Below are 26575 nucleotides of genomic sequence, written 5' to 3'. Positions count from 1 at the left end.
CGCCAGTTCGTTTAACTGGGCTCGTGCGCCTCACCTGCTGAGATCCACAGCTTCCGTTCCGTCCCGTGATTCCACTAGGCTCTCTTTGTGGATGAATGTTTTTATGGATGAACCATATTCTGACATCCTCTGTTCGACTGCCGTGGCAGTGGTTACTTTCCACTAGTGCCTCACGTGGTCCCTTGTACATGTTCACAGCATTTAGACTAAATGAGGGGAAATGTTAAGTAGACTTATTCTTTTACTCAATAGATCCTCCTTCGAAGCAGAATATGGTAATCAGGATGAATGTGATTGGTTTTCATTGGTTGCAGATTCAATACAATAGTGGAGAAATGAATCTAGAGGTCATTTTATTTTGATTTTTATTATGGTTAGGATGGATGGATCAATTTAGTAAAAAATCGGGTCTATTTAAAATTCCAATGGATGAATGCTTGCAAGCTTATGTAATTCTAATGTATATGAACATATATATCTTCAAAAGCCCTTTCTTAATCCAATGCAAGAAATTGGTGATTAAATATTCACCTGAAACCGCTCATCTATTTCATTAAAATTTATCTATTAATTCGGAAGCTGAATGAAGAGAAGTTACTATGTTTATATGTTTTATATTACTACATAAAAAGTATCACAAAAACATATAATTTGTAATGTAAACAGTATAGAATAAAAATTGACTTGAGTCTTGCAGAAATATCCTTTTTCAAGTAATTCAACAAATAAAGTAAAATTTCCATACACACATATGTAAAAAACAATTTTTGCAGCATATCTATATTAGCTTATATCAAGGGTGAAAAAAACTCAATTTTGGAATTTTCTAGCATAAACATTTATAGTGTTGGTTCTATAAATATACAGGCTAGTTTGTTATCAATTAAGACAATATCAATCTACTTTCATATTCTTCTTCCACCATAAATTTGAAAATCTAGTAAAGTTTTTCATTGTTTTATAGAGTAGTAATAATTTGTTATGATCCCTCTCAAAATGGAGTATACTTGATCAATATATATATATATATTTATATTTATATATTTATTGGAGTTCCTATTTGTTATTTAGGCTTTGAAAAATGTAATTTCACATCTTTTATGTAACTCTATGATATATGAATACTTATGTTTATGAAGATTTCTCTTTACTGCACAAGTTACTACATGTAAAGTTTTCTCAATGGTTAAGAATCTATTAAATTATTATATTAGATCATAATTTAGATGAGTAAATTGATATATATATATATATATATATATGTATGTGTGTGTGTGTGTGTGTGTGTGTTATTTATTTATTTATTTATATTGATGACCAAAAGTTCATTTGATGATGTATTGGCTGTAGAATCATGTTTACAAGGTTTAATTTTTTTATGTAACCAAATAGGGGTGTTGGTTAATCTTAATTAAATTGGTTTTGAACAAAAATTATAATAAGAAAAACAATCAATTAATCAATTAGTCAATTTATAGAATCCAGTACTGTACTAGATTTAAAACCACAAGGAACATAACAATTTTAAAGTAGAGTTATATATAGAATAAAATAGATACACAATGAGTTGAAATAACGTTCATAAAAAAATCAAGATTGTTTTATAAAGCTAAAAAAAAAAAAAAACCGATGTATTCACCCAAATAAAATTTAAAAAACCCCTTGAAGATTTAAACTCATAAACACTATATTTATGCAAAAAGTAATATTTTATAATTATTTATAAAATAATTCAAGATTAATAATATATTTCTTCACAAATAAAAAATACTAAATATACCAAAATTTCTTGGCATGTAACTAAAAGATCCAAAGATTAAGAAATAAATAAATAAAATTAGAAGACACGATAATACCTTTATTAGTTAAATTAATCATAATAATCCATTAATTAAAAGAAAATAATTTATATTTTATTTTTCTTATCAACTTTTTATATTAAGCTACGTGTTAACACCACATACAGACTACCAATGGTGGCTAGATTTTACAAATACATTTCCCTGTATTTAAAAAGATGCATCAAGGTCTAAAACTTGGTCTTGAAATAATAAAATTTAGAAATGATAATCCAATTTAGATATATGTGAAGTACAACACAGTTCTTATTTTCCAAATTATATTATTATAGTATAGTAAGGCCCATATTTTGATTGGGCAACATACTACACTTGTAAAATTTAGTAATATTGAACAAGGTATGCAACAGAGTTAAGATGCATATTTTAGAAATAAATTTGATTATTCATTATATTTTAGAAACAAATAAAGACATAATTTAATTTAAAAGAACTTACCATAACTTTTGGAACCACCTTAAAAGATCTTTTCTATCAAGATGGTATGACTTGCTAAAAAACATTCACAACCATCTAAAATAAATGAATGGAATTTGATATTTCAAACATAAACTTTTTATTTCATGGTCAACTCCTAGCTATCAAATGTGAGATCATCCTAAGTTAAAAGATAAACTAATATTTTGTATTTGAAGAAAGATATATTATACAGATTAAAGACCATAGAATTCTCAACAAATATATGTTTTTATTTCCATTGTTGAAGAAACTGCAAAAAATATTTTAAAAATTAGATTATAAAAAGTTGAGCATAAAATCATAAAAAACTAAAATTGTTCCATGAACCAAGAGAATATTAAGCTTTTGATGATTTGGCATATAAATAACAAATTGAAATAAAATAACGTATTCCATGCAAAAATTAAAAATTAAAATGAATTTTTAAAATTTCAAGACCTCTTATTAGACTAATAAAAACAATATTTGTTTCTTAAATGATTTTTGAAGAATCAATGAAGAAATTTAATTCAATGCTAAGATACAAGTTGTATTGATCTTCGTCTTTTGGCACTATATAATCATTGCTGATTCATTATGAGTTGAAGTTTAACAAGACACTGTCCTGAATCACTAACCATGTCTTTCATTAAAAGCAAAAATTATTTAAATTATTCTACAAAAATGACTCTGAGTAAGTAAAATCTCAAAATAGATATGATAAAACTTAAACAAGGTACTACATAACAAAATAAATTTAAAATCATGACTTACATTTAAATTGACATTAAAAAAAATCTCCAGCTTAGACTCAGTATACAAAAAAAAATCATTGCAACTTATACATTATTTTAAATTAATTGCATAAGAACCACAACTTTTCATAAAAAAGAAAAACAAATACTTGATGGCTAAATAAAATAAATAAAAAAAACAAATAAAATCAAGAAAATGGTCTTGAGTATTATATATTTAAAAGATACATAAAAATATATGCTCAAGAAAAATTTTAAAGACACTCAAACAATTCATATAGTTTTCTATCAATAAGATAAAATTATTGAAGAACTTATAATAATTTTATAAACAGTAATGTAAAAGAAGTAAAAACACGAAAAATCTTCAACAGATATACATATATATATATATATATATATATATATATGCAAATACATATATAAGCTCGTGAGCAATAAGAAATGCACCAAATAGTTGTATAATCTTAAAATTCTATTATGTGCTATAAAAAAAAGCAATAACAATTAAAAACTTATGTAGCTTCTCTACATTATTCACTTGTCCTAATCAAAGCTAGATAAATTTAATACACCAAGGAATGTTACCTATTTTTAAGTTTAATTTATTATTTTAATCTATTTAAATATTTTAGTGCTTCTTGTATCCTTTTCTAAATCTCATTTTTTCTTACACCTTCCTATCCATTGGTACAAACTATAACTAGTATTACTATTTAAATAATTTTATTTACCTTCTTAAATATTTACATCTTGCACAAAAAAAAGAGATTATTAAGTTATAGTGTTTAAGATTAAAATCATAACTACATAAATGTTTTCCGAATATTAGTAATTATATTTTAGATTTTTAGTGCAAATTCAACCATAATTTAACAAAATCACAACAATATTCGACCCCATTATTAAGATTTGATTAGATAGATCCACCCGAAATGATGTAAGGCATGTGATGCTCCCCAGCCTAGTTACACCCTTAAAGTGCAGTGGTGCACTGCTTCAGTGCAGCAGGATATTTCTCCAAAGCATCAACATTAGCATCCTTAAAAAACACATTTCTAATCACTTTTTATGAAAATTTTAATATATTTCAAAATTATTACTTTACTATTCAAAAAATAATAATCTTCAATATATATATATATATATATATATATAATTAAAAATCAATTAAACTAATTATTATATATATATATATATATAATATATATAATATAAAATATCATTGCTTCATATAAACAATACGACAAAAGTCATCTTAAATAAGAATGACTTATTTTAAATGTAAGAAACCAAACAAAATTTAAGATTAAAATAAAATAACAGCCATAAATTTAATCAAGTGCTTTCTTTCAAAAAACATACCCTAAAAATATGAAAAAAATTCATTACAATTTAAAATTTAATTTTGAAAAGTTGGCAAACAAAAATATAAAAACATTAAAAATTAAAACCAATCTAAAAATTTAACATTAGAAAACCCATTTAACATGACTTATAGATGCACAAAAATAACTAGCTTTATACATAATGTCAAAATAATAGAATTCAGATTCAAATTTAAAACAAAATCTAGACCCAAGCTTTTCCACCTAAATATGCATAGCATGTAATTGCTAAGAAATGAACTTGATTACTTTGTGTAATATAAAAAGTGTCACACTCTCTGTATATTTCTCTTCAATATAACCAAATCACATATCTAATCAATGATGGTATTTATAGTATAGATAAAAGTTTGAAAGATTGATATTACATGCAAATAAAGAAAGCCAATGATGGCAACACTAACAACCAATAAATGTGATTTCATTTACTTTTACAATCAAGTCCCAATGCAACATTTCATCCCTTGTAACAAATTAATCTCTTATTAACTAGGAACATGAATTTTTTCTTATAATATTTACATGAAAAGAACAATCTACATAATTGAATAATTTTTGTTATATTATGTTCCAACAACAAGAAAATAGCATGAAAATATGCAAGTGCACATAAACATGCATCAAATAATAACATATAACAACCCGTTTCTGCTAATCCTACAATCCCCTATAACTACCTTCAACATCCTACCATTCATTAATACAACTTAGTAAACTATCTCATAATGCTTGAGGCTTAGCAAAACATTTTGCATTGCATTGACTATCCATACTTTTAAACAACTAATATGCCTTAAGAAAGAAGCAAAATCTTCTTACACAGATATAAATATACACTCCAATACAAGATTCAAGTGGTGTGACATCGTGTGCCAAATCCTACTGAATGTATGTAATTTAGTTTGGTTCAGTTTTTTTCCATCAACTAAACTTATTCCATTAATTGACTTTGTTGGAATCAACTAAGATTTGAAGATTTAGGTAGAGAAATCCCCTTGACTTGACATTTTTCTCAAGTCCAATATTATGAGTGATTTTAAGAGAAAAAAAAGCTTAGGTTGTAAGGATTTGCTTAGCTATTGTGATTTAGTCATTTAATAAAACATTAGAGATTTCTCTACTCACACTTGGACTCTTGGGTTCCCCTTTGTGACACCAGAGATAGCTTAACTTACTTGTGTGTAGTCTTGGATGTAAAATAGTTTGTGACTCACTTGATGTGTTGTATGTAACAATCTTTGTTTGCACGATACAAACCTAGGAAGTCTTGGATGTAAAGCTCAGTGACACAGCACAGTTGACACTTCGGCATGATTTGATGAAATAAATCTACCCGAAATGCTATTAGGCATATATTGCTCGACAACCTAGCAGTGGTGGACTGCCTCGGATTGATTGGGACTTATCTGGGAAGCCGCTCTCATTACCCTTGCCATCTCAGCTTAAGAAGGAAGGGCCACGAATGACGAATCTCCATCCCACACTCTCCACCCTCCACTGCCAGGTCTGGCGGAGGATGATTCTCAGTGACACCTTCACCGCAGCAGCGGCGAAGTTTTACCTGCCGTGAATGATCGATCATCCACTGGCTGCAATCGCCAGCCGCGGTATGAAAAGAGAAGGGATGGATGCACCCAGGAACACGCACCCTGGAGTGGAGGAGGGTTTAGGGCTTTAGCGTCGTCCTCTGGGTCTCCGCCCTGCTCCCTCAAGTGCATGAGGTGGCCTCTGACGCAATTCCCCGTCTCTCTCACAGCCTCGATTGCGGGGTTAGAGAATTGTATGGTGTTGTCCCCTCCCCCTTCCAATTGGGTCCTGTGGCCATGGCGTCCGTCGGCAACGGGGACTTCACCTTCGCGGGCGCTGGCTGCGGTGTTCTGAGTGATGGGTTCTCCGCAGCGGCGCTGTTCAAGCAGGGATTTTCCTACACTTACGATGATCTCATTTTCCACCCCGGGTACATCGACTTCGCCGTGGACGACGTGGAGCTCGGCACCTCCCTCACGAGGAACATCAAGCTGCGGACGCCGTGCGTGTCGTCCCCCATGGACACCGTGACGGAGGAGTCCATGGCGGTTGCCATGGCAGCTGTGGGCGGCGTCGGGTTCGTGCATTACAACAATACGGCGCGGGAGCAGGCAGAGATCGTGAGGAGGGCGAAAAAGCTGAGGGCGGGGTACGTCTCGGACCCTGCGTGCGTTCGGCCTTCGGACCCAATTTCCAGGATCGATGCGCTGAGGGCCAGGCGGGGGTTCTCCTCCGTGGTCGTGACGGAGGATGGGGCGGTTGGGTCGGCGCTTTTGGGCGTGGTGACGAGCAGGGACGTGGATTTCGTGCGTGACCGGAGCACCGAGGTGCGGGAGGTGATGAGCCGGGACCTGGTGACCGCTCCGGCGGGCAGCACAATGGAGGAAGCTGCGGGGGTTTTGATTCGGAGCAAGAAGAGTTTGCTGCCCTTGGTGACGGAAAGTGGAGATTTTGTGGAGCTTCTGTGCCGGACGGATCTGAAGGCGTATCGTGAATTACCGCCGCTGGGCGCTCCGTCTGTTGGGCCGGATGGTAAAATTCTGGTCGGCGCTGCCATTGGCACCCGCGACAGCGACAAGGAGCGGTTGAAGCTGCTGGTGGATGCCGGGGTGAACGTCGTGATTCTGGACAGCTCGCAAGGAGATTCGATGTACCAGAGGCAGATGATTGAGTTCATAAAGAGGGCTTACCCGGAGTTGGATGTCATCGGGGGAAATGTAGTCACTGCGTACCAGGCGAAGAATCTGATCGACGCTGGTGTGGATGGGTTGCGAGTGGGTATGGGGTCTGGGTCGATTTGCACTACGCAGGAGGTCTGCGCAGTGGGGAGGGGCCAAGTACGTCCTTCTGCACATCTAGGGGTTTGTCGGAATTGAGTAGTTTGGATTTGTGCGTGCGCCTGGTGTCGAAGTGCTGAGAGTCGGTGTGGCATTGGTGAGTGGATGGATGAAAGCTACCGTGAGCGGACAATTGGCGCGTAGGGGAGTGGAGGTGATCGTGAACAAAGAGCGCTGGAGCAGTCCTTTGCAGCGGCGATGGCTTTGAAGTTGCGAACAAATGATCACGTGGGGCTGTGTGGAATGCAGGGAACTGCCGTGTACAAAACTGCAGCAGTGGCCAACGCCCTAGGAGTCCCTGTTATAGCCGACGGAGGAATATCCAACTCGGGACACATAGTGAAGGCACTCTCGTTAGGAGCATCGACAGTGATGATGGGCAGTTTTCTGGCTGGAACAGACGAGGCGCCCGGCAGCTTTTTCTACCAGGTGTTTCCTCGGACCCTGCGGTGGGGTTAATTTCTAGGCCGTGCCTCGCTGTGATGGTGTCCCCAGACGTGGGCGGTCGTGATCGACTGAAGCTTCATGACGTTGTCGGAGACACTGTGGTCGTGTCTTCGTGACGTGTAGCACCTGGAGTTTTGAGGTTACAGGCTGGCGATTCTGGGCGTGAAATTGCTGCTTGTGATTTTTTGATAGATTTATTTATTTCTTACGTCCGTTTCCCGAACACCGCTGTCAGCAGAAGGCTGAGCAGGCATGCGTCCGTCGCGGAGTTGTGTTGTTTGCCTTTGGTTATCAGGCGTCAGTGTGCAGGGTTGAGCGACTGACAGCCACTGGAGGGGTGGTTTAGGATGATGTGAAACTCAAGAGCTACCGGGGAATGGGGTCTTTGGAAGCAATGACGAAGGGCAGTGATGCCCGATATCTCGGAGACAAGACACGTTTGAAGATCGCACAAGGCGTATCGGGTTCTGTAGCTGCCAAAGGCTCCGTGCTGCGGCTCGTCCCCTACACTTTGCAGGCTGTGAAGCAGGGATTGCAAGATTTAGGAGTGCCTTCAGTGAAGGCAGCACATGTCGGCCTCAATGCCGGAGCCATCAGGCTAGAGGTATGCACATGTTGGGCCGGGTTTTTAGAGTTTCATGAGATAGGCATTTGGATTGCACCTGCGTAGCTTATTTGCCTCGTTGGGTGACGCGGTGGATCTGGTCGGTGCAGGTAAGGACAGGCGCAGCGCAAAGGGAAGGCGGCATCCATGATCTTGTGTCGTATGAGAAGAGGAGATTCTGAAGCACGCTGGTGGTACGAACTCGGAAATAGTGAGCAGCAGTGGTTTTGTCACAATATTTGTCTAGAACGTGGATGTGGAGAGACAGAGCCAGGCACAGAGATGTCGGATGGACTTGCGGAGGTCGATACACACTCGTACGTTCTGGTATGCGTTAAATGCAGGCAAACTCTGCAGGCAACGCTAGGTTTGGTGAGTCAGATACAGGGGCGGGTTGCAGCCCACACGTCACGTGCAACTTAGAGCTTCCCTTGTGTAATTGTAAGCACGGGCTCAATCGTTCATCACGAAGGTTGGGCACCAGCTGGATCTATTTGCGAGAGCTTTCCTGCTGGACGTTGGTTGGAGAACTTTGTTTCGCGTAAGTGGTGGAAGAATTTGAGGTTGTTTAAACACTGTGCTCATTGGCAGCCATTCTCATACGATGCCTTTGCATCGCCACACCTGTCAGCATGTTGCGGGGCTGTGTGGTTGGGTTGTACGGTGTATGTGCCCGTGGTGGAATCGACGCAAAGGTATTCGCGTTTTACATTGTTGTTCCCAGATGGGCGCGAGGTGTTTTCATATACGAGTTTGTATCGCCGCAGTTGAGAAATGAGCACATCCGTCATGGGAAATATGGTTAGGAAATTAGCACCCTTAGAGAGTTTCAAGCGCTAAAAAGCGCAAGCCAACCGCAGCTGGCTGCCTACATCCCAGTGAGCAACTGGAACATTTTCACATTCACGCTTCCAAATGATTGCTTGGAGATGCATAATCTAAACTTCGTTAGCAGTGCGGAACAGCAAGGTGTCGCTAACGACACTCGTTGCAACGCATCCAACAAATCGCGCCTATACTCATCCAGACATAGGTACTCATGTTGCACGCACCCACCTCAGTCGGATGGCGTTGTTGTGCGACCTATTGTAAGGGACTGAAATAGGCAGCCCTTACACTAAGAGAAAGAGCAGAGAGTCGTTCAATGCCCAAGGGCGACTCGCAGCTAGGTGACGAAAGGAGAGGTTGGGTGGGTCACCTTCCTCGACCTCGAAGGAGCCCTCGCTTGGGGACGCAAATGGGGTCGATGGGATTGGAGCGCTCCGGGTCCCGGATGCCCTGTAGGATGCCCATGACGCTACTAGTAGGTAGAGTGAGTGCGAGTAGTTCGTCTAGTCTTGAAGGGACATGAAGAGGGAAGTGACCTCTTGGTCCCTTCAGACGTTGTTCACATGATGGTTGTTAGTGGAGGGAGTGGGACGTAGCGAGGAGGATGAGAAGTGACCTCGGCCGCCCTCGCGCATTGCAAAAGCGATGGTGGACACCTACTCAATGAGAGTTCATGGTATTGCGTCTCAAGCCACATCAAATGGGAATACTCAGTCTCTCTCACCCGCAGCTGGATGGGTAGCGTGAGTCGCAATAGGTGCGAGTGAAAGTGTAACAATAACAATTCCGCATTACGTAACCCGGTTCTAACGTGGTTTGTGTGGGATGTCTTTCAGAGCGTTGGAGGAATCTCATAGGGGCGACATTAAATGTGGTATCAGAGCGTTTAAGACCGGGATTGGCGAGAAGCGTGTGAGTGGAGATATTCTGAACCTTTCGTCAGTAAGAAACTGTAGAGAATGGGGAAGAGGACCACGAAAGCTTCAACCCAACGGTTCGATGAGGAAGAAGTTTTGGGGGGAGATTTGCTGGAGGGGCCAAGTCATAGCGAGATGAGCGCGATGACTAGAATGTGGGAAGGGAAAACCAATCCGCACGGCGGAACCAGGCCTTTCCACAAGAAACCTCCGTTTGCTAAGAGAAAATTTGAGGAGACCACCCCAAACTTTTCTAAACTTAAGATGAAAGAAAGTCAGAGGAGCAGTTCGAAAAAAGTGAAGATGAACGCATCAGTGATGTGTTTTCAGTGGCAACAAAAGGGACACTATGCCAACGACTGTAAGAATGAGGAGGTGGCGAAAAAGGTAACCACTATCCTTAATGCTCCTCGACATAAGGTTGAGATGGATCAAAATTTTGACAACTCGAAACCTAGTACTCGAGTATTGGTGAAAAAAGGGAATTCAGATAAGGAATTAGCCTTCACCAATCCATACAAGAAACTTGTTTATTTAGATTCCAGAGTGGAGAATACTGAATTGGCCATGTTGATTGACACAGGCGCAACCAATTTGTTTATGAGCCCCAGATGTGCTGAGAGGTTAGCGCTGACTCAAGAGTCGACCAAGGAGGTAGAGGTATTCTTTGCTAAGGGTGGGGAGATATCTCGCTCGGTTGCAAAAGGCGTAAAGTTTTAAGCGGGAAACGAGAGGTTTAAAGAGGACTTCACAATCTGCCACCTTAATGGAATAGATATAGTCTTAGGTAACACGTTTCTGAATCGATATGGAGTGGAGCTCTGATGAAAACCAGAAATGCGCGTAGTGATGTTGGGAGTACAAGGGAACATCATAGGACTACCCCTTCACCAGCCGCCTAACATTCTATGAATCGAGAATTGCACTTGTTACTCAGGGTGAACTAGAGGGAGAACAGTTCCTCTTACACTTGAGAAGTGGCGACCTCGATTGCAATGATGTAAGTGAAAAAGTCGTTAATAAAAAACGAATGGAAAGGAACCATTCCGTGTGCTTCAAAACTAGTGCAAGAACTAATGTTGAATTTTGGTGATGTCTTGACTACAGAATTACCAAAAGCGCTGCCACCAAATAGAGTAGTAGACCATCGCATCAAACTAGTTCCAGGAGCACAACCTCCAAGCAAGGCGCCTTATCGATTGAACCAACTTGAGTTGAAGGAATTCAAGAAACAGCTGAATGAGCTGTTGGAAAAAGGGTATATCAAACCAAGTAAGTCCCTATTTGGAGCCCCAGTCCTGTTTGTGAGCAAAAAAGATGGGAAAATGAGGATGTGTATTGATTACCGAGCTCTAAACAAAATCAAACTCACTGTCAAAAACAACTACCTGTTATCACGAGTCGACGACTTGCTGGATAGCCTAAGTGAAAGTAGATGTTTCATGTTATCACGAGTCGACGACTTGCTGGATAGCCTAAGTGAAAGTAGATGTTTCAGCAAGATTGATCTTAAAAGCGGATATTATCAAATAAGGATTGCACAGGAGGACGTGGAAAAGACAACATGTAGGACAAGGTATGGTTCCTACGAGTTTGTGGTAATGCCCTTTGGTTTATGTAATGCACCAACAACTTTTACCACACTAATGAATTCGATTTTCCATGAAGAAAGTGATGAGTTTGTAGTCGTGTACATCGACGACATTTTGGTGTTTTCCAAAAGTGAACAGGAGCATCAAAGATACTTACGAACAGTGCTCACAAAGCTAAGGGAAAACCAATTGTATGTAAATTAAGAGAAGAGTGTCTTCTACTTGGAAGAATTGGAATTCCTTGGACACATTATCAGTAAAGAAGGCATTAAGCCGGATCCAAGAAAAATCTAGGCAATCCAGACTTGGAAAAAACCTAAAACACAGAAGGGCGTACAATCCTTCTTAGGACTAGCGAATTATTATCGGAAGTTCATTAAGACTTCTCAAAGATCGCTGGACCTTTGACGAATCTGTTGAAGAAGGAAAACAAGTCCATTAAGTGGGACAGCCGTTGTGACGAATCCTTCAAAGAAATTAAAGAAGCATTGATTTTCAGTTCGGTATTGTGCTATCCTCAATTTGATAAAGATTTCGAAGTTCACACGGATGCGAGTGACTTTGCCATCAGGGGAGTACTGATGCAAGAACAGTGGCCTGTTGCCTTTGAGAGTAAGAAATTGAGGTGGCCAACTCATGAGAAAGAGTTGTTCGTGGTGGTGCATTGTTTGAAAACTTGAAAACACTACATGGGTGGGAGAACAACCAAGATATACACCAACAACATTTCTCTCAAATACCTTAAGTCAAAATCGCAAGCGTCTCCAAAGGAATCAAGGTGGTATGATGTAATTGTTTCGATGGACATCGAACTAATATACAAACCAGGAAGAGACAACTTGGTGCCAAATGCACTAAATAAGAGAGAAGAGTTCTTGGAAGCAAAGTTACATAACACCATGACACTCAGTACCATTGTATATTGTGGCGATTTTCCTCTTCTTAAAGGCATAAAGGAAGCCTATAAGGTGGTCAAGGATGCGTTGGAGATCAAGAAAGCGTTTTCCAGTACCAAAACCACCAGGGAGCAAAGAAAGCTTATGGAAGTCTCTTCAATCAAAGATGGTTTGATCTGGTTTAAACAAACACGACTCTACATTCCAGTTGGTAAGTGGAGAAGGAAAGATATGTACGAAGTTCATGATGCCCCGTGTTCGAGACACAAAGGCATGAAAACCACCTTGAGGGACATGTCTCGTTCATATTATTGGCCATCATTGAAGGAAGATGTTGAAGCATATGTAAAGAATTGATTGGTGTGCCAAAGGAACAAGCATTCAACACAAGTTAAGGCAGGATTACTAGAACCTCTACTTATTCCTTCTATGCCTTATAGAGATATCTCGTTGGACTTTATAACAGGCTTGCCGAGATGTGGGGAAGCCAATGCTATTTTAGTCATAGTGGACAAGTTCAGCAAGACAACAAGTTTCACAACAATGGAGATGTTTTCGAAGGACTCTAAAGAGGAGTTGGAGACAGCACTGCAGTTGACGGCGAGTCTCTTCTTCGACTCTTGGATCTCGCTATATAGAGTCCCAACCTCGATTGTAAGCGACAAAGATGTCCGCTTTACAACGTAGTTTTGGCAACACGTGATGAGAAAGTTAGGATCTAAGTTGATTCTCACAACAACATGGCATCTTCAAGGGGATGGCGAGACAATAAGAATTAATGGAATTCTTTCTATGTACCTGAGGCACTATGTGGCAAGCGATCACAAGGATTGGGCCAAATGGCTGCCCATAGCTGATTTTAGTTATAACACGACTCGAAATGAATCCTTAGGTAGCACACCATTCCAAGTAGCCTAAGGATTTGAGGCACTTAAATCAATCGACTTGATCAAAGTCAAACAAAGGGACGAGCTAACTTCACGATTTTACTCAATAGATAGAGCGAAATGGGTAGCGCAAAGAGAGGCCATTATGGATACTGCCAAAATAAGATTGGTAGCAACTCAGAGTAAATACAAGAAACAAGCCGACAAGCATAAAAGAGACGTGCAGTTCAGGCGAGGCGACCAAGTCTGGTTGAATACGAATAACCTTACTTGTCTCGCACATCTCACTCCCAAGTGGACCCAGAAATAGGCTGGGCCTTACTTAGTTGAGAGAATATTGCATAAAAACGTCTATGTGTTAGACGTCCCCAAAAGGTTAAAGTGGCATCCGGTTTTCCATGTGAGTGTTCTCAAAAAGTTTGTGGCTGATGAAAAAGGCTTCTACAAAGAGAAAGCATGCATTCCACCGCAAGAAGAGGTATGGGACCAAACCATGGGTCAAGTATCGGCAATACTTGATAAGAAACGAACCGATGTTAGGGGAGTGCAGTATTTATGTACTTTCAAAGGCTATTCGCCACACGAGTTTTAGTGGATTAATGAGTGAAACTTGAGACATGTGCAAGGATTGGTTACAACCTTCATTAAGAAAGTTGGAGAGTACAAACAAAGGAGGTCTACATAGAAGCAGTTGAAGAACTGACGAATGTGAATCAACATGCACAACCTCATGACGTACCAAGAAGATGAGGGCATCTCCCCTTCAGCAAGGAAGGGGAAGGTCGCGGAGGTAACCTATGCAGAGGAATAGGGAAAAGTGGTGTGGGTTTCTCAACATGGAAGCAACTTTGAAAAGATTCTAGCCCGAGGAGACTTCATGAAAGATAACTTTCATGAAGCTTGTATGAGGCGGATACAAGACCCTAAGCAACCAGGCCTAAACGATTGGCTTTTCCTAAGCGGATTACTCGCTGGGTGATTGCAAACCACCTCCCTTAGGTAAGGAAGAGTAGTGAAGCGAAGCGGGCTTCAGTTAAGGGGTTCAACGGCCAAGGTAAGTCTCAAAAAGGAGTGATCTTCTTCGACTTGCATCCGGAAGTGCAAGATTTTCAAAGTGACTTAATGAGAGAAATTGATGGAAAGCTGGAGGCGAGGTGTACAAAGAACATGAGAAGAGGTAGTGACCCGCCTCAATAATAATAAAAATGTGAAAGATTCCTCTGAAGAGTTAAGGGGTGAACAAAAGAGGAAGCCCGGCAGAAAAGAGAGCCTCCACACTGCCTAGGTGGCGAGAGTACCAATTGTGCTAAGAGTGCTCGAGGGACCAAATGGAATGAATTCCACCCCTCAAAAGGATGGATTATCCTACAAAAAGCATTATCACTATCAATGAAGACATTGACCTCCTCAAAGTGGAGGAGGATGTAAGGGACTAAAATAGGCAGCCCTTATACTAAGAGAAAGAGCTAAGAGTCGTTCAATGCCCAAAGGCGACTCGTAGCAAGGTGACGAAAGGAGAGGTTGGGTGGGTCACCTTCCTCGACCTCGAAGGAGCCTTCATATGGAGATGCGAGTGGGGTCAATGGGATTGGAGCACTCCGGGTCTCGGGTGCCTTGTAGGACACCCATGACGCTACTAGTAGGTAGAGTGAGTGCAAGTAGTCCATCTAGTCCTGAAGGAACATGAAGAGGGAAGTGACCTCTTGGTCCCTTCGGACGTTGCCCACAAGGAGGGAAGTGACCTCTTGGTCCCTTCAGACATTGCCCACATGATGGTTGTTAGTGGAAGGAGTGGGACATAGCTAGGAGGACTAGAAGTGACCTCGGCCACCCTCACGCATCGCAAAAGCGATGGTGGACACCTACTCAATGAGAATTCAAGGTATTGCGTCTCAAGCCACATCAGATGGGAATACTCAGTCTCTCTCACCAGCTGGATGGGCAGCGTGAGTGGCAGTAGGCGCTAGTGAGAGTGTATCAATAACAATTCCGCATTGCATAACTAGGGTTTTAACGTGGTTTGTGTGGGATGTCTTTCAGAGCGTTGGAGGGATCTCATAGGGGCGACGTTACACCTATGTGCACAGAAAAACACAGCAGCAAACATCTCCCACGTGCACGCAAAACAACTGGCCGAAGAAGCAACAAAGACAAATATCACTCCGCATATAAACGTGTTAAAAAAATTACTTTTATTGCATTCACTATCCCCCCATCCAATTCGGCGCAACCGCCTACTGTCTAGTCTCTGCTTGACGCTTCGCTAGTGTAGCAGTACATTGCGCCATCGTCCGTGACGCCCGGCTAATTGCGTCAGTCATGTAATAATTCTCGATGGCCTTCGGAAGAGGAGACGATTCCAAGGCAGCACCTGGTCTTGTGTTTGTGTCCAGCGCCCACCCTGTGGCCAACTCCACTTCGTCTACTCGCAACAAATTTGGAGCCACTGCCATCATGCGAGCTCTCAAGCCGTTTGCCGCGTCGTACGGGAGCGTCTTCCCCGCAACCTCTGAAAGTGCACGGATGATCTTCCAATCATCTCGGGCATCCCCAACGGTCGGCACGGCTGAGCTCGTCTGCTGAGCTCGCCCTTCGACGTTCTCGTATGTGCCTTCCTTCTCCGTGTAAGCCGCACCAGGAAGGATCACGTTTGCCCTGTACGCACTACGATCGCCGTGATGCCCTTGGTACACCACAAAAGCATCCTCTGGAATGTCTGCGGGAGTCAGGTCGTCAGCCCCCAACAGGTACAAAAATCTTGCGTCCGCTTTTCCTGCCCTTGCACCTGGCACGAATCCCAGGTCACGTGCTGCTGCTTGAGAAGCGTTCAGAAGCAGAACGTTGGCTCCGAACCAATCGTCCCGAATCAGGTTACTCTGCTCTGCGATGATGTCCAGTGCGGACATTATTGCCGCCTTATCTCCGCGCTCCAGCGCTCCACTACCCACGATGACCACAGGTCGTTCAGCCGATGCCAACTCCGCGCAAAACGGATGTCGCCCTTCAGCGATCTCCAGCAGCGTGTCCGTGTCAACACCTAGGTGCTGGTGGGGATACGTCAAGTCCACCTCGGGACCCACGACAGCCACCTTTGCCTTGTTGAACCTCACTGCTTTCCGCAGCCTTGCGTTCACCATAGGAGCCTCCCACCGAAGCTTCAATCGAATAACCAACCAACCAACCATCAGCTACACCATCCAACTGTGGCTTGCACACGCTAAAGCTACGCCACTAAGGCTGCCGGACGCTCCGACACAACCAAATCCTATCGCAGCACCGAAAACAATTCCAGGTCCCCCCTCAAACTGCACTCGCTTTACCTGAGTTCCGATCAGCAAACACACGTCTGCCTGCTCCAGGCCGGCAATGCCCGTGTTCAGCAAGAACCTGGATCTCAAGTCTGCATCCACCGACTCGCCATCCCCTTCGGCCCACAGGCGCTCACAACCCATCCTGTTCAGAAAATCCTTCAGTGCCAACATGGACTCCGCATCGGCCAACTTGCCGGCCACACCTACCATCTCTTCTGGCTTCACTTTATAAGCCGCCTCAGCAATAGCCTCCAGCGCATCTTTCCATGATGCCGCCTGCAGTTGTCCATCGGGACGCCGGATCATCGGCTCGCTTAGCCGCTGACGCTTCAGACCATCGTAACTGAACCTCGCCTTGTCTCCGATCCACTCCTCGTTGATTTCCTGCGCATCGCACATTCACCAACACGGCATCAACACCCATGATTCCTGGGACATCAAACCTGCCCAAAATACTCGTCCCAAACTCCGCTCATGTTCGCTAAGCCAAAGAAACCCCTTCCCGGCCACCACCAGTCCAACGCCAACCCCGCGGCTCCGCTATCTGGCTCCTAATCCATGCTTCACATACGCCTATCCACTGAGAGCGGCCCCGCAACGGACCTCATGAAGGCGAGGAATGATACGCATCACTTCAGGTCCGCGGCTGTTGATGCGGATGTTTGAGCCCACGGCATCCAAAACGTCGATACTCTCCGTCGCCTTCAGCTCCCACGGTCTTGCTGTGAATGCATACGGCTTGGATGTCAACGCCCCAACAGGACACACATCGATCACGTTGCCGGACAACTCGCTCGTCATCAAGTTTTCTACGTATGTTCCAATCTCCTCGCTTCCTCCACGCCCCAGCACGCCCAGATCCTCCACGCCAGCAATCTCCTTGGCAAATCTCACACACCTGCACCACGTTGCAGAAACGTCAGCACGGCCTGTTCCAACCTCCCAATCCATGGGTTTGCTTATTCACAACCAATGCAACCCTCGCATGCCGAAGCTAGCCCGTCCATGTCCTCTACGTCAGCCCACCAAAATCCTCCGGCCGCCGGTTTCTCTATCCCCGCCTGAGACACCACGTTCGTCTTCTAACGACCGTCCATGAGACCTAGTCTCGCGTCTGCGACTCTGCATCTAACATCCAGAAACACGCCATTCCACGGCTACCGGATCCGCGCGCCCGGCAGCCAATGATACATTCACGAGTCCGCTGCTAATTCACGACAGAACCGCGACCATTGCTACGTAACATCCCTCCGCGCATGCATTGCTGCCCCCTCCGAACTGGCCATCCACCGCCTCGAAGTCACTGACCTGGTACATTGGATGCATCGAGTCATGATGGTCTTCACCAGGGGCCCCAGGTTCTTGTCCAGAACAGATCTCTTCGTGTCGATAAAACGGCCACGATCGGATCCAAACACCATCGACTGGTCCTGAAGATCGCACTCTCCTCCTTGATCGCAAATCGGACAATCTAAGGGGTGGTTCATCAGAAGGAACTCCATCACTCCCTCCCTTGCTTTCTTAGCCAGAGGTGTGTCCGTCTTGATTTTCATACCTGGAATCCGCTCCGCCTCTTAGCACCCCCTTCTTTTGCCACACACAATCCATTCTACCAACCAGAAATCCTCCACACAATGTTTGCGGGAAACCAACAAAAAACAGCTTCTAGTTTCGCGGAATCGAACCTGGCAAAGCAGGCATGGCGCAAGACGCGACGGGCTTCGGAGTCTTCTCCACCTCGACCAGGCACATGCGACAATTCCCAGCAATAGAAAGACGACTGTGGTAGCAGAACCGAGGAATGGTCACCCCTCCCAGCTCGCATGCCTGCAACACCGTCATGCCCTTGGGAACTTGCACGGCCATCCCGTCCACGCTCACCTCAATTGTCTCCACTTCCACTTTCTCAGGCTTCACCCTGTTAGACGCCAGGGCAGCGCTGCTTGCGTGGCGTACGCCGCCCAGCGAGCTCGCCAATGGACCTGTCCCATCCGACCCTCTCTCGCAGGCGACCTGATGGTGACGACGAGGGAGATGCGACGTCGCGGGCAGAGCCGCATCACGAACCCCTGCTATGCTCAATTTGCTACGAAACAACGGAGTCGCTGCTACCTCCTGCAGCAGCTTCACCGTCTGGCGCCCCCTACAAGCCATCCTACCCCCTTCTCCAAACCCTCCCTCGCAAACGACACCTCCTTCCGACTCACTCACAATACACAAATGCATCCACACACGTACGCTCAAATCGGGAAAACGATCTGCGCTATCCCAAATCGCAAAGCGACCTCCGATCACGACCTCATGCGAGGCGCAGTCGACCTAAATCGCAGCTCCCCGCCCTCCGCATATGGGCCCGTCCTGCAAAATCCCGAAATGAGGACGAGCGAGTTGTGTGACCTAAATCGGAACAACATCTCGCATCCCCGCATGCCCCCGTCCTGCCTTCATTCCCCTTCCAAGCTCCAAAAGCTCTGAGAGCCGAGGAGGGAGGTGATCACCGCTCCAGGCAGGGCGTTCTTGCCGGTTATCCACCGGATACTAGACAGCAAGGGAACACCCTTCCACCATGACTAAAGCAGAGAGCAGTTCGTCGCGTGTTGGGCACAGGAAGTCCCTCACTTCCTCCGTCACGTGATGGATGGGAAGTCTCCTTTGTCATCCTCAGTGCACGCTTGGTCTCTGGCATACAAGGCCGCTGTTCATCTGAAGATGAGATGAGACGCCAAGTGACGCCGAGTGATGGTGTTCATCTCACTTTGATGGTGTCGTTTGCGAGGGAGGGTTTGGAGAAGGGGGTAGGATGGCTTGTAGGGGGCGCCAGACGGTGAAGCTGCTGCAGGAGGTAGCAGCGACTCCGTTGTTTCGTAGCAAATTGAGCATAGCAGGGGTTCGTGATGCGGCTCTGCCCGCGACGTCGCATCTCCCTCGTCGTCACCATCAGGTCGCCTGCGAGAGAGGGTCGGATGGGACAGGTCCATTGGCGAGCTCGCTGGGCGGCGTACGCCACGCAAGCAGCGCTGCCCTGGCGTCTAACAGGGTGAAGCCTGAGAAAGTGGAAGTGGAGACAATTGAGGTGAGCGTGGACGGGATGGCCGTGCAAGTTCCCAAGGGCATGACGGTGTTGCAGGCATGCGAGCTGGGAGGGGTGACCATTCCTCGGTTCTGCTACCACAGTCGTCTTTCTATTGCTGGGAATTGTCGCATGTGCCTGGTCGAGGTGGAGAAGACTCCGAAGCCCGTCGCGTCTTGCGCCATGCCTGCTTTGCCAGGTTCGATTCCGCGAAACTAGAAGCTGTTTTTTGTTGGTTTCCCGCAAACATTGTGTGGAGGATTTCTGGTTGGTAGAATGGATTGTGTGTGGCAAAAGAAGGGGGTGCTAAGAGGCGGAGCGGATTCCAGGTATGAAAATCAAGACGGACACACCTCTGGCTAAGAAAGCAAGGGAGGGAGTGATGGAGTTCCTTCTGATGAACCACCCCTTAGATTGTCCGATTTGCGATCAAGGAGGAGAGTGCGATCTTCAGGACCAGTCGATGGTGTTTGGATCCGATCGTGGCCGTTTTATCGACACGAAGAGATCTGTTCTGGACAAGAACCTGGGGCCCCTGGTGAAGACCATCATGACTCGATGCATCCAATGTACCAGGTCAGTGACTTCGAGGCGGTGGATGGCCAGTTCGGAGGGGGCAGCAATGCATGCGCGGAGGGATGTTACGTAGCAATGGTCGCGGTTCTGTCGTGAATTAGCAGCGGACTCGTGAATGTATCATTGGCTGCCGGGCGCGCGGATCCGGTAGCCGTGGAATGGCGTGTTTCTGGATGTTAGATGCAGAGTCGCAGACGCGAGACTAGGTCTCATGGACGGTCGTTAGAAGACGAACGTGGTGTCTCAGGCGGGGATAGAGAAACCGGCGGCCGGAGGATTTTGGTGGGCTGACGTAGAGGACATGGACGGGCTAGCTTCGGCATGCGAGGGTTGCATTGGTTGTGAATAAGCAAACCCATGGATTGGGAGGTTGGAACAGGCCGTGCTGACGTTTCTGCAACGTGGTGCAGGTGTGTGAGATTTGCCAAGGAGATTGCTGGCGTGGAGGATCTGGGCGTGCTGGGGCGTGGAGGAAGCGAGGAGATTGGAACATACGTAGAAAACTTGATGACGAGCGAGTTGTCCGGCAACGTGATCGATGTGTGTCCTGTTGGGGCGTTGACATCCAAGCCGTATGCATTCACAGCAAGACCGTGGGAGCTGAAGGCGACGGAGAGTATCGACGTTTTGGATGCCGTGGGCTCAAACATCCGCATCAACAGCCGCGGACCTGAAGTGATGCGTATCATTCCTCGCCTTCATGAGGTCCGTTGCGGGGCCGCTCTCAGTGGATAGGCGTATGTGAAGCATGGATTAGGAGCCAGATAGCGGAGCCGCGGGGTTGGCGTTGGACTGGTGGTGGCCGGGAAGGGGTTTCTTTGGCTTAGCGAACATGAGCGGAGTTTGGGACGAGTATTTTGGGCAGGTTTGATGTCCCAGGAATCATGGGTGTTGATGCCGTGTTGGTGAATGTGCGATGCGCAGGAAATCAACGAGGAGTGGATCGGAGACAAGGCGAGGTTCAGTTACGATGGTCTGAAGCGTCAGCGGCTAAGCGAGCCGATGATCCGGCGTCCCGATGGACAACTGCAGGCGGCATCATGGAAAGATGCGCTGGAGGCTATTGCTGAGGCGGCTTATAAAGTGAAGCCAGAAGAGATGGTAGGTGTGGCCGGCAAGTTGGCCGATGCGGAGTCCATGTTGGCACTGAAGGATTTTCTGAACAGGATGGGTTGTGAGCGCCTGTGGGCCGAAGGGGATGGCGAGTCGGTGGATGCAGACTTGAGATCCAGGTTCTTGCTGAACACGGGCATTGCCGGCCTGGAGCAGGCAGACGTGTGTTTGCTGATCGGAACTCAGGTAAAGCGAGTGCAGTTTGAGGGGGGACCTGGAATTGTTTTCGGTGCTGCGATAGGATTTGGTTGTGTCGGAGCGTCCGGCAGCCTTAGTGGCGTAGCTTTAGCGTGTGCAAGCCACAGTTGGATGGTGTAGCTGATGGTTGGTTGGTTGGTTATTCGATTGAAGCTTCGGTGGGAGGCTCCTATGGTGAACGCAAGGCTGCGGAAAGCAGTGAGGTTCAACAAGGCAAAGGTGGCTGTCGTGGGTCCCGAGGTGGACTTGACGTATCCCCACCAGCACCTAGGTGTTGACACGGACACGCTGCTGGAGATCGCTGAAGGGCGACATCCGTTTTGCGCGGAGTTGGCATCGGCTGAACGACCTGTGGTCATCGTGGGTAGTGGAGCGCTGGAGCGCGGAGATAAGGCGGCAATAATGTCCGCACTGGACATCATCGCAGAGCAGAGTAACCTGATTCGGGACGATTGGTTCGGAGCCAACGTTCTGCTTCTGAACGCTTCTCAAGCAGCAGCACGTGACCTGGGATTCGTGCCAGGTGCAAGGGCAGGAAAAGCGGACGCAAGATTTTTGTACCTGTTGGGGGCTGACGACCTGACTCCCGCAGACATTCCAGAGGATGCTTTTGTGGTGTACCAAGGGCATCACGGCGATCGTAGTGCGTACAGGGCAAACGTGATCCTTCCTGGTGCGGCTTACACGGAGAAGGAAGGCACATACGAGAACGTCGAAGGGCGAGCTCAGCAGACGAGCTCAGCCGTGCCGACCGTTGGGGATGCCCGAGATGATTGGAAGATCATCCGTGCACTTTCAGAGGTTGCGGGGAAGACGCTCCCGTACGACGCGGCAAACGGCTTGAGAGCTCGCATGATGGCAGTGGCTCCAAATTTGTTGCGAGTAGACGAAGTGGAGTTGGCCACAGGGTGGGCGCTGGACACAAACACAAGACCAGGTGCTGCCTTGGAATCGTCTCCTCTTCCGAAGGCCATCGAGAATTATTACATGACTGACGCAATTAGCCGGGCGTCACGGACGATGGCGCAATGTACTGCTACACTAGCGAAGCGTCAAGCAGAGACTAGACAGTAGGCGGTTGCGCCGAATTGGATGGGGGGATAGTGAATGCAATAAAAGTAATTTTTTTAACACGTTTATATGCGGAGTGATATTTGTCTTTGTTGCTTCTTCGGCCAGTTGTTTTGCGTGCACGTGGGAGATGTTTGCTGCTGTGTTTTTCTGTGCACATAGGTGTAACGTCGCCCCTATGAGATCCCTCCAACGCTCTGAAAGACATCCCACACAAACCACGTTAAAACCCTAGTTATGCAATGCGGAATTGTTATTGATACACTCTCACTAGCGCCTACTGCCACTCACGCTGCCCATCCAGCTGGTGAGAGAGACTGAGTATTCCCATCTGATGTGGCTTGAGACGCAATACCTTGAATTCTCATTGAGTAGGTGTCCACCATCGCTTTTGCGATGCGTGAGGGTGGCCGAGGTCACTTCTAGTCCTCCTAGCTATGTCCCACTCCTTCCACTAACAACCATCATGTGGGCAATGTCTGAAGGGACCAAGAGGTCACTTCCCTCCTTGTGGGCAACGTCCGAAGGGACCAAGAGGTCACTTCCCTCTTCATGTTCCTTCAGGACTAGATGGACTACTTGCACTCACTCTACCTACTAGTAGCGTCATGGGTGTCCTACAAGGCACCCGAGACCCGGAGTGCTCCAATCCCATTGACCCCACTCGCATCTCCATATGAAGGCTCCTTCGAGGTCGAGGAAGGTGACCCACCCAACCTCTCCTTTCGTCACCTTGCTACGAGTCGCCTTTGGGCATTGAACGACTCTTAGCTCTTTCTCTTAGTATAAGGGCTGCCTATTTTAGTCCCTTACATCCTCCTCCACTTTGAGGAGGTCAATGTCTTCATTGATAGTGATAATGCTTTTTGTAGGATAATCCATCCTTTTGAGGGGTGGAATTCATTCCATTTGGTCCCTCGAGCACTCTTAGCACAATTGGTACTCTCGCCACCTAGGCAGTGTGGAGGCTCTCTTTTCTGCCGGGCTTCCTCTTTTGTTCACCCCTTAACTCTTCAGAGGAATCTTTCACATTTTTATTATTATTGAGGCGGGTCACTACCTCTTCTCATGTTCTTTGTACACCTCGCCTCCAGCTTTCCATCAATTTCTCTCATTAAGTCACTTTGAAAATCTTGCACTTCCGGATGCAAGTCGAAGAAGATCACTCCTTTTTGAGACTTACCTTGGCCGTTGAACCCCTTAACTGAAGCCCGCTTCGCTTCACTACTCTTCCTTACCTAAGGGAGGTGGTTTGCAATCACCCAGCGAGTAATCCGCTTAGGAAAAGCCAATCGTTTAGGCCTGGTTGCTTAGGGTCTTGTATCCGCCTCATACAAGCTTCATGAAAGTTATCTTTCATGAAGTCTCCTCGGGCTAGAATCTTTTCAAAGTTGCTTCCATGTTGAGAAACCCACACCACTTTTCCCTATTCCTCTGCATAGGTTACCTCCGCGACCTTCCCCTTCCTTGCTGAAGGGGAGATGCCCTCATCTTCTTGGTACGTCATGAGGTTGTGCATGTTGATTCACATTCGTCAGTTCTTCAACTGCTTCTATGTAGACCTCCTTTGTTTGTACTCTCCAACTTTCTTAATGAAGGTTGTAACCAATCCTTGCACATGTCTCAAGTTTCACTCATTAATCCACTAAAACTCGTGTGGCGAATAGCCTTTGAAAGTACATAAATACTGCACTCCCCTAACATCGGTTCGTTTCTTATCAAGTATTGCCGATACTTGACCCATGGTTTGGTCCCATACCTCTTCTTGCGGTGGAATGCATGCTTTCTCTTTGTAGAAGCCTTTTTCATCAGCCACAAACTTTTTGAGAACACTCACATGGAAAACCGGATGCCACTTTAACCTTTTGGGGACGTCTAACACATAGACGTTTTTATGCAATATTCTCTCAACTAAGTAAGGCCCAGCCTATTTCTGGGTCCACTTGGGAGTGAGATGTGCGAGACAAGTAAGGTTATTCGTATTCAACCAGACTTGGTCGCCTCGCCTGAACTGCACGTCTCTTTTATGCTTGTCGGCTTGTTTCTTGTATTTACTCTGAGTTGCTACCAATCTTATTTTGGCAGTATCCATAATGGCCTCTCTTTGCGCTACCCATTTCGCTCTATCTATTGAGTAAAATCGTGAAGTTAGCTCGTCCCTTTGTTTGACTTTGATCAAGTCGATTGATTTAAGTGCCTCAAATCCTTAGGCTACTTGGAATGGTGTGCTACCTAAGGATTCATTTCGAGTCGTGTTATAACTAAAATCAGCTATGGGCAGCCATTTGGCCCAATCCTTGTGATCGCTTGCCACATAGTGCCTCAGGTACATAGAAAGAATTCCATTAATTCTTATTGTCTCGCCATCCCCTTGAAGATGCCATGTTGTTGTGAGAATCAACTTAGATCCTAACTTTCTCATCACGTGTTGCCAAAACTACGTTGTAAAGCGGACATCTTTGTCGCTTACAATCGAGGTTGGGACTCTATATAGCGAGATCCAAGAGTCGAAGAAGAGACTCGCCGTCAACTGCAGTGCTGTCTCCAACTCCTCTTTAGAGTCCTTCGAAAACATCTCCATTGTTGTGAAACTTGTTGTCTTGCTGAACTTGTCCACTATGACTAAAATAGCATTGGCTTCCCCACATCTCGGCAAGCCTGTTATAAAGTCCAACGAGATATCTCTATAAGGCATAGAAGGAATAAGTAGAGGTTCTAGTAATCCTGCCTTAACTTGTGTTGAATGCTTGTTCCTTTGGCACACCAATCAATTCTTTACATATGCTTCAACATCTTCCTTCAATGATGGCCAATAATATGAACGAGACATGTCCCTCAAGGTGGTTTTCATGCCTTTGTGTCTCGAACACGGGGCATCATGAACTTCGTACATATCTTTCCTTCTCCACTTACCAACTGGAATGTAGAGTCGTGTTTGTTTAAACCAGATCAAACCATCTTTGATTGAAGAGACTTCCATAAGCTTTCTTTGCTCCCTGGTGGTTTTGGTACTGGAAAACGCTTTCTTGATCTCCAACGCATCCTTGACCACCTTATAGGCTTCCTTTATGCCTTTAAGAAGAGGAAAATCGCCACAATATACAATGGTACTGAGTGTCATGGTGTTATGTAACTTTGCTTCCAAGAACTCTTCTCTCTTATTTAGTGCATTTGGCACCAAGTTGTCTCTTCCTGGTTTGTATATTAGTTCGATGTCCATCGAAACAATTACATCATACCACCTTGATTCCTTTGGAGACGCTTGCGATTTTGACTTAAGGTATTTGAGAGAAATGTTGTTGGTGTATATCTTGGTTGTTCTCCCACCCATGTAGTGTTTTCAAGTTTTCAAACAATGCACCACCACGAACAACTCTTTCTCATGAGTTGGCCACCTCAATTTCTTACTCTCAAAGGCAACAGGCCACTGTTCTTGCATCAGTACTCCCCTGATGGCAAAGTCACTCGCATCCGTGTGAACTTCGAAATCTTTATCAAATTGAGGATAGCACAATACCGAACTGAAAATCAATGCTTCTTTAATTTCTTTGAAGGATTCGTCACAACGGCTGTCCCACTTAATGGACTTGTTTTCCTTCTTCAACAGATTCGTCAAAGGTCCAGCGATCTTTGAGAAGTCTTAATGAACTTCCGATAATAATTCGCTAGTCCTAAGAAGGATTGTACGCCCTTCTGTGTTTTAGGTTTTTTCCAAGTCTGGATTGCCTAGATTTTTCTTGGATCCGGCTTAATGCCTTCTT

General features: G+C 45.1%; 4 protein-coding genes across 6 annotated transcripts; 3 read left to right on the top strand and 1 right to left on the bottom strand.

Moving 5' to 3' along the window:
• The first annotated feature begins 6116 nt into the window (after positions 1-6116).
• Positions 6117-9078, top strand: LOC112287678 (inosine-5'-monophosphate dehydrogenase-like). Its single transcript, XM_090254315.1, has 4 exons — positions 6117-7304; positions 7554-7733; positions 8098-8355; positions 8466-9078. Exons 1-4 carry the CDS (start codon positions 6264-6266, stop codon positions 8535-8537), a joined length of 1551 nt encoding a protein of 516 aa, XP_090110441.1. The 5' UTR covers positions 6117-6263; the 3' UTR covers positions 8538-9078.
• Positions 8694-11743, top strand: LOC141044446 (uncharacterized). Of its 3 annotated transcripts, XM_090254317.1 has the most exons (4): positions 9532-9859; positions 10020-10487; positions 10684-11100; positions 11208-11743. In XM_090254317.1, the coding sequence occupies exons 2-3, from the start codon at positions 10143-10145 to the stop codon at positions 10702-10704; spliced, it is 366 nt and encodes a 121-aa protein (XP_090110443.1). In that variant the 5' UTR covers positions 9532-9859; positions 10020-10142; the 3' UTR covers positions 10705-11100; positions 11208-11743. The 3 variants fall into 3 exon arrangements, with proteins under 3 accessions (XP_073393530.1, XP_090110446.1, XP_090110443.1); XM_073537429.2 differs by lacking the exons at positions 9532-9859; positions 11208-11743 and adding an exon at positions 8694-8896 and having other exon boundaries at positions 10684-11164; XM_090254320.1 differs by lacking the exon at positions 11208-11743 and having other exon boundaries at positions 9250-9859; positions 10684-11164.
• Positions 11744-15644: 3901 nt separating this feature from the next.
• Positions 15645-19235, bottom strand: LOC112291275 (NADH dehydrogenase [ubiquinone] iron-sulfur protein 1, mitochondrial). The gene is made up of 5 exons (XM_024538449.3): positions 18472-19235; positions 18095-18341; positions 17390-17684; positions 16796-17170; positions 15645-16630 (listed from the first exon to the last, which is right to left on the bottom strand). The coding sequence occupies exons 1-5, from the start codon at positions 19010-19012 to the stop codon at positions 15710-15712; spliced, it is 2379 nt and encodes a 792-aa protein (XP_024394217.2). The 5' UTR covers positions 19013-19235; the 3' UTR covers positions 15645-15709.
• Positions 19236-19516: 281 nt separating this feature from the next.
• Positions 19517-22882, top strand: LOC112291282 (NADH dehydrogenase [ubiquinone] iron-sulfur protein 1, mitochondrial). Its single transcript, XM_024538463.3, has 5 exons — positions 19517-20055; positions 20186-20432; positions 20843-21137; positions 21357-21731; positions 21897-22882. Exons 1-5 carry the CDS (start codon positions 19587-19589, stop codon positions 22815-22817), a joined length of 2307 nt encoding a protein of 768 aa, XP_024394231.1. The 5' UTR covers positions 19517-19586; the 3' UTR covers positions 22818-22882.
• Positions 22883-26575: the final 3693 nt, after the last annotated feature.

This window comes from Physcomitrium patens, chromosome 1 (assembly GCF_059467195.1).
Source record: "Physcomitrium patens ecotype Gransden chromosome 1, ASM5946719v1, whole genome shotgun sequence".
Classification (NCBI taxonomy): Eukaryota; Viridiplantae; Streptophyta; class Bryopsida; order Funariales; family Funariaceae; genus Physcomitrium; species Physcomitrium patens.
The sequence above is the reverse complement of the archived record's forward strand: the minus strand, read 5'-3'. Positions and strand labels throughout refer to the sequence as shown.